The sequence below is a fragment of the Aythya fuligula genome, chromosome 4 (assembly GCF_009819795.1).
Source record: "Aythya fuligula isolate bAytFul2 chromosome 4, bAytFul2.pri, whole genome shotgun sequence".
NCBI lineage: Eukaryota > Metazoa > Chordata > Aves > Anseriformes > Anatidae > Aythya > Aythya fuligula.
The window spans coordinates 11,843,630-11,850,821 of record NC_045562.1 but is presented as its reverse complement, the minus strand read 5'-3'; the positions used below and the strand labels follow the sequence as shown (position 1 = coordinate 11,850,821).

General features: G+C 48.3%; 1 protein-coding gene across 1 annotated transcript; it reads right to left on the bottom strand.

The window, feature by feature from the left end:
• Window positions 1-662: 662 nt before the first annotated feature.
• Window positions 663-2,571, bottom strand: MBOAT4 (membrane bound O-acyltransferase domain containing 4). The gene is made up of 3 exons (XM_032186020.1): window positions 2,453-2,571; window positions 1,759-1,974; window positions 663-1,572 (listed from the first exon to the last, which is right to left on the bottom strand). Exons 1-3 carry the CDS (start codon window positions 2,569-2,571, stop codon window positions 663-665), a joined length of 1,245 nt encoding a protein of 414 aa, XP_032041911.1.
• Window positions 2,572-7,192: the final 4,621 nt, after the last annotated feature.

The window sequence follows — 7,192 nt, the reverse complement described above, 5'->3', positions numbered from 1 at the left end:
AGCGTTGTGCAGCTGTTGTGGGGAAAGCAACCCTCAAGCCCTAGCTGAATGTCACAGCCAAGTCTGAGGGCCTTGCTGGCTTATTTCCCCGCTCTGCCCATGCTGTCCTCAGCATGCCCTGGGCAGTAGACCCCAACTCTATTTGCCCACGTGCCCAGGATCCCCTGCAGAGGTGGCTGAGGGAATGGATCATCCGTGTTCCCTGACCTTACACCTTGGGGGCCAAGCATGCCACCCGCTCAGGGGGACTGCAGAAGACATCCAGCTGGGACAAAGCTTGGGGTTCATGTGCCACGGGAAGAGTGTCAAGGGGCGACTGCTGGAGAAGCACCGCAGACTCATGCCTCTCACTCCTACTGCTGCTTGGGTATTTGCAGCACTGAAGAGTTTGGCAGGGAGGTTGCATGCTTTCCACATGAAATGAGGCTGAGACCCAAAGCCCCAAGACAAATGCGGGGCAAGCAGTGCTGCTGGGAGCTCTTTTTTCTAGGTTGGTGTCATCTCTACTTTGCTTCAGTGCTTCCCTCAAAGCTGGGGATATACCAGGAGTAAAAGACAGTCTTGGGTCTCTGGAGGTCACTTGACCAATAGCTACTATCACTGCATGCTCACGTGTACAGGGACATGCCCTAGCCATCCACTCAAGGTAGTGCAGGACAGGCTCAGTTCTGCTTTGCTTTTCTGGAAAGCAGCAGCAGCAGCACAACACCGTAAGAGAGGGGAAGGATACTCTTGTAAGAAGTCCAGAGCAGGCAGAGTGCAGACAAGCTCTCAGCCTCCACAGCATCCAGGACGTAGGCGACAATGAGCTGCGTGAAGACCCAGGTCGTGCCACGGTAGAGGAGCTTTGCGACACGGGAGGTGGCCCAGGCGCTGAGGAAGGGATGGATGCGGTAGTCGGCCTCCACCATGACGGCCCAGCACAGGAAACCAAAGACGTGGCCGGGCCGGAGGCCATGCCACCAGGCGGAGAAGGCGAAAGTGGCGAGGAGCGGCTGGGCTGGGCAGCGCTGGAAGACCAGCCTCCGCAGCCAGCGGGACGTGCTCCTGTTCCAGGTGCGGGTGAAGACAGCCAGGCGGTGCGTGGTCTCCAGCACCCACAGCTCACGGCCTGAAAGGTCTCCCTGCCCTTCCTCCAGCCCAAAACCTGCCACCTCGAGGAGGGCCTCGTCCAGCACCCACTGCGTGTAGTAGGCCAGCCTGAAGAGCAGGGCTCGCATCCACGCGTGGCACAGGGTGGCCAGGATGGAGCAGCCCTGTACCCGGGGCAGGCAGCCCTCCAGCCCCACACGCAGCCCCTGCAGTGCCAGCGCCCCAAGGCACCTCCATCCAGCAGCCTCCAGGGGCAGGGGGACAGCCCCCAGGGACTCGGCTTGGACCCGAAAGCTGCTGAAGGGCAGCAGGGGGCCTCCGAGGAGGGCTGGGAAATAGAGCAGGTAGCTGGAGAGAGGCAAGGCTTGCTGTAAAAGCCCCTGGCCTGTCTGGAGCAGAACGGTCCCTTCGTGGACGTCCAGGGCCAGATATGTCGCTTTTTGGGTGAGCAGCATGATGGCAGAGAGGGCAACAGCTGGCCTGAAAGGAGAAAGCAGCGGGGAGAAAGCTGAGGGTGCCTTGGAAGGAGTGCGTGGGCATGCATGCTGTCCCTCCCACCTCCCCAGTGCCATCAGTGGGGACCAACGAGCTTGGCTTGGGTGGGCCTCCACCCGTCCAAAATGTCTGGGAAGGTGTAGAGGGAGGGAGGCAGGGCTGGAAGGTTACCTGGCATCCCCTGACTCCAGTGCCAAGCTGCCCAGGCCCAGGTGGCAGAGGGTCTGCCAGCACATCTGGAGGCCAAAGACCCAGGTGTGGACGTGAGCTGGGCTGGCGGAGAGGAGGACGAGCACAGAGGCAGCAGCGGGGATAAGGAGCAACGCGGCATAGCTGCCCATGGCTGTGACTGCAAGGAGACATCCTCCAGTGAGGAGGAGTGTGTACCTAGAAGAGACCAGATGCCCTCTGACTGGCTTTTTGGGGAAACTGGCGCTTGAGGTGCCAGCCCTGGTGATGGTGGTAGGGTGTAGTCTGAGGCAAGCTATACCCAAGCTACCGCCATAGCTGCAAGGCAGGGACGGGGGGGACTAGGTTGGGTATCGCAGTCCCTGCCTGGCCCCTATCTTTGTCACGCCAGAGGCAGTCCCCATTCCCTCCCTGCTCCCTTTGCCCATGCACTCATCCCAGTACACCCCTAAAACCACCTCTTTCAACAGGAGAGTCTGGCCTGGCTGTTTGAGCCTTAACCACCCTGAACGGGCCCCACTGCACAAAGAGGGGAGCGGGACAGCTCACGTCCATACCTGCATCAGCAGGGAATCTCTACCTTGTGTCCCACTGCATTTCTGGCTAGGAGAGACCCAGGAAGCACCCACAGACACAACCTGCCCTTGTCGCAGCAGCAGAGGTGGCAACCACGTACCGAGCAGTTGGAGAGAGCTGCCCCGAGGCACAGAGCTGGTGGAAGAGCGCAGCGAAGGGGAACGCTGCCAGCTGGTACCAGGCTGCAGGGAGAAGGATGAGCAGGTCCGCCGAGCGCATTGAGCACCTTGCTTCTCTGGCTGCCTCTGACACCTGGAAAACGGGCTGAGCCAAGGGCTCCTCTGTCTCTGCTTTATATCTGGCAAGGACCACGTCACAGACAGCAAAAAAAAACAACAGAGCAGAGCCAAGGAAACAGAGGTATCTGCAGGAGGAGGTGCGTGGTTTTTGCATTCGTCAGTGCTGGCTCCTTGCAGCACCTCTCTCCCAAGGTTTGTGAGCAGGTGGAAAAAGTTAGGGGTTGGCTATTTGCTCTGCCAGATGCCTGTGCCGTTACCATGTGCTTTGCAGGCAGTGAGAGTGAGCACTTAGATGTGAGCCTCCTTGAGCTGCCAAATGTGTCATGCTGGGATGCACTTCAGAGCAAAATCTCCAGGTACAAGAGAGGCTTGGCCTCATCTCAGCTCAGTCCTTCATGGAAAGCTGTGGCTCTTTCCCATCTCTGGCCTTGCTTGTCGTGGTGGTGGTAGGGATCTCCTACTGTTTAAATTCCTGGTGACAGAGAGAAGATGGGCTCTGGCACCTCTGCAAAAGGCCAGGGCAGGGTGAACCCATCAGCCCCAGTACTCAGCCTGAGCCACAGGGCCTTTTCACTTACCAGACATAACGAAATAGTTCTATTCTTCCTGAATGTTTTTTTCTTTGAGAAGATGAAAAACAGAATCATAGACATACTTGAGATCACAGAAATCAGCTGTTGCTGTTAAACTGCACATTGGTTCAGAAATGTGTTGTGTAGAAAAGCAAAATTTCCTCTTTCTGTCAGACCTGAAAGGTGATTTGAAGACTGAGCTCTAGGGTGATCTGAAGACAGTTGCTATTGCTCTCAAAATGCCACTAGTGGTAGTTGGTAGGAAAACAGACCACAGGAAAAAAAAAAAAAAAAAAAAAAAAAAAGGCCACAAAAACAAAGTCAGTCAGTCTACAAGACTTTGTTCTTCGTTTTACTTTGTGAGATACAGGTAAGAAAGTGAATTCAAATGGAAAGCTCATGCTTGTTTTTATTTCTTTGGTTTTGGTTTTTGTTTTATTCCATTGATATCTGCTTTATTTTAGGCATATGAACAGTGTGATTGTGAAGAGAAACGCCATGGAATTTCCCTCTGTATGAAAAAAAAAATTACTTATTAGAGAGGCAGAAGAAAGGTTTTTGCCTTCCTTGGACTAATGATTAAAAATATTTAAAAATACTGTTTTTCAGTAAAAAAGAGCAAAATTTTTGCTTAATGTTACAGAAAAAATCTGTTCTCAAAAAAAAAAAAAAGAAATTTTAATTTTAAAACTTTTGCAAATGTTTCTACTCTTCACAGAGCTTTTCAAGTCACCATGATGTTGGCAAGCCTACCATATTGTTTGGAATGGTTATAAGAAGGCAGGGAGCAAAACCCGATGGAAACAATGACTCAGAGTGAAAACTGCAGGAGAACTGGTGCTTGTAAGGTATATTTTAAGAGGAAGACATTAAATATTTGCAGTTCATATGTGATAGCAATGGAAAAAACTTCTCTCCACGCCACTCCCGGCATGCATGGCATGCAGCAACAGCCTGGTTTCACAGGACTCATCCTGCCGAATTCATGGAGCCCAGCACTAACTTTGCTGTGTAAATAGTTTTCAAGGTCTTTGCAGTGCCTATTTAAGCAATTTGCTGCTATGGTTCTGAAAAAATGTCATTGCTTTTCAAGAAGCAGAAATGAATTTCCACAGTAGCATTGGAAATGTGATGCACAGCTCATGCCGCTTATTTTATAATGTTAGCTGCTGGGCCGTGGAAGTGTGATCTTAAAGTGAGCATGTGAGCCATAGAGAAACCTGTGAGAGAGCTTTATTTGCTTCATTTGTATGTACTACACAAGCAACAGCCCTGTTCCTGCCTGAGGAATTAATTATTTGACAGAAAGTGGGATGAGCAGTGTCAGAGCAAACTGTGGGCATGACATCTGGGCAGATATGACTCAGACACTATTCCTGGGCTGGTACTCCCAAAGTTCATACCTGCTTTCTTAGTGGAGTATAGTGCTGCTTCAGGAACAGTTTTGGTGGCCTGTTGTAATGCGTCATATACTGATCTTATGCATATTTAAGATATATATGTGATACACATATATTAATTTGCAGGACACGCAGCAAAATGAAAGATAAGAATCAAAGGCAAAGTATATATGTATATATTTTAAATAAAAAAGTCAGAGCAGTGGGTTTAGTCTTTATCCTAGAGAAAAGCACATAAATAGGAAGGAATGCTATTAAAAAAATATAAGGTTTAGGAAGCTTGGACTGAGCTCCTGTCTCCATGTTTCTTTGTGACCTTGGGCAGCCTGGATTTTCCCACCCACAAAACAAGATGATAGTTTCTGTCTCCCGGCAGTGTTAAAAAGCAGAATCAACTAGAAACCTTGGGACTTCACATTCAGCTGTGATAAGCAGAACACGAAAGTGCCTAAATAAGAAGGGAATTAAAAAATAAATGCAAGGCTTTATTAAAACAGAAAAATGCAAAAAATCTTTGTTTGCAGGGACTGGTCCCTTACTGGCTTTTTGCTACTTGTTGCCATTACAGATCTGCTGTCTGCTGCCTGTAAATGGCCCGTTGTTGCTTGTGGTAAAGACATTTTTGTCTTCCTGGAAAAAGGGCTGAACCCCAGAAGTTTAAGGATAGTGACGAAGTCTCTTACTGTAGCCATGACCCCAGTCAGAGAGGTCTGAGAAATCTCTCTGCCCCTTGGTGATGTAGCTTTGAGCTAGGTCCCTCTGGCTGGTGACTCCTGCTGCCTGGCTCTAGGTGTACAGGGACATCTGGTCAATAGAGACTTAGTCTGAAGTTAGGGAAATTGGAGAAGATTCAATAGTCTGGTCTGAGCCTGGGTAAAACCCATCTTTTTGAATGGCCTGCACCACTGAGCAAATAGCCTGGCCCTCACACTCAGCTCGATGTGACTGTTAATGAAGTGGGTTTATCCAGAGTCCCAAATGCTAAGGAAGGGTTTGGTGGTGGCTGTCTTCTGCATAAAAGGAGGCTAAGACACACTGTGAATACATTGTTTCCAGACTGTGCTGTATAAATGGACTTTCTGAAGTGGTGATTGTTTTTTTGCCTTGAAAACGTTTTCCTTCAGGTCTACTGTGTTGTCTGGTGTACTTGAATAGAAAAGAGAAAACAATAACAACAACAACAACAAAAAAATACAACAGCTGCTCAGGAAAGGGAGACACAAAGTGGAGGCGATGACTCTAGGGATATTTGGTGCAAGGAGAAGGACCTTGAGGGTCTTCGTGAAATAGTGGTTCAGACTTTAATGGAAGGAGGACTGTCTCTGAGAAAGCTGGTACCCAGCCTTGGCTGTGGAGGAGGAACCAGGCAAGTGGAAGGACTTTTCATAGAGCAGCACTGGGATGTTCAGTCTTGGCAGCAGGTTCACAGGATGAATCATATTTATACTATGCCGTATGCTTGCATGCTTAGCAATTTCTTTAACTTTGCACAGTGGCATAGCCTTTTGACCATTTTTTGGTGTGAAAGCTTTCAAAGTTAAACACATACTCTGTCCAGTTTCACAACAAATTGCAGACTTGAGGAACTAAGGTCTGGAAAGCAAATGACTATTATACTCTGCAACAAAAGTGACCTTGATGAGGTACACTGCAGAATTCAGGTTCTGTTAGTCCAGTTCCTTGCTGCACATTTTGCGTGAGTGCTGCTGTTTCCACCTGACACCACTGGGTACACAAGCAATGCTGTGTGGACTGCTAGAGAAGCCTATATTTTTTTTTTCTTTTGTGTGTGTGTGTTAGAACGAGTGGTTCCAAGAAAACTTTTGCTTGTGCACACATCAAGATATACTAATGGATGCTCTGTACTCATTTTCATTGACATCTGCAGGAGGCGTTACAAAAACAGAACTACAACAACGACCAAACTGAACCAAACCCCCTTGATACCTCTTTTTTTTTTTTTTTTTTTTTTTTTTTTTTTCAGTCAGAGTAGCTCATGGAACAGCATAGGCATGCGATCTGCTTGCTACATGCACACAGAAACTTTAGCAAGACTGTAAGTATATTCAGTTTACTTGCAAACTAACCACAACCCACAGTGTCAGTCATTGCGTCAGGCTATAAATAAGTCGGACAGCTCGTGTAAGATCTTTCTCTCTGCTCCTGTTCAGTATAGGGATGGCTCCACTGCTTTTGTTTTCTGGGAATGTGATAAGCACAGTGGTGCCTTCTATAAATAAGTCAGTCTTGCTGCTGATGTTGAGCAGGGTAGCGTGTAACTAACCGTGCTGTGGTTCCAGATGGCTGCAAGGTATTTAAAAGAAACCAGTGAAAAATAATACTAAAAATATACAGTATCATTAAATCAGTAAGCTGCTAAAGTATCTTTCATACTACTTTTAGATCAACAAGATTTTGCGGGAGAGAGGGAAGAAAGAAAGTCATCAGCTAATTTTGCAGTCATTTAGTGTTTGCCAGTAAACTGGAAGAATCTGCAGGCTCATCTGTTATGCATTAGGCAAGATGTTGCCTCAAATCTGTTTTCTCCCAGAGTTCAGGTCTTCTGTGTTTGATGGTAAGTCCTGCAATATCATCATACACTTTAATTCTGCAACACACGTCTTGTAGT

Coding starts and splice junctions, on each gene's coding strand:
- MBOAT4 (XM_032186020.1), bottom strand. CDS start 2,571: ATGCGCTCGGCGGACCTGCTCATCCTTCTCCCTGCAGCCTGGTACCAG. Junction 1,975..2,452: donor CAGCTCTCTCCAACTGCTCG/GTACGTGGTTGC, acceptor GGTCTCTTCTAG/GTACACACTCCTCCTCACTG. Junction 1,573..1,758: donor CTGGAGTCAGGGGATGCCAG/GTAACCTTCCAG, acceptor TTCTCCTTTCAG/GCCAGCTGTTGCCCTCTCTG.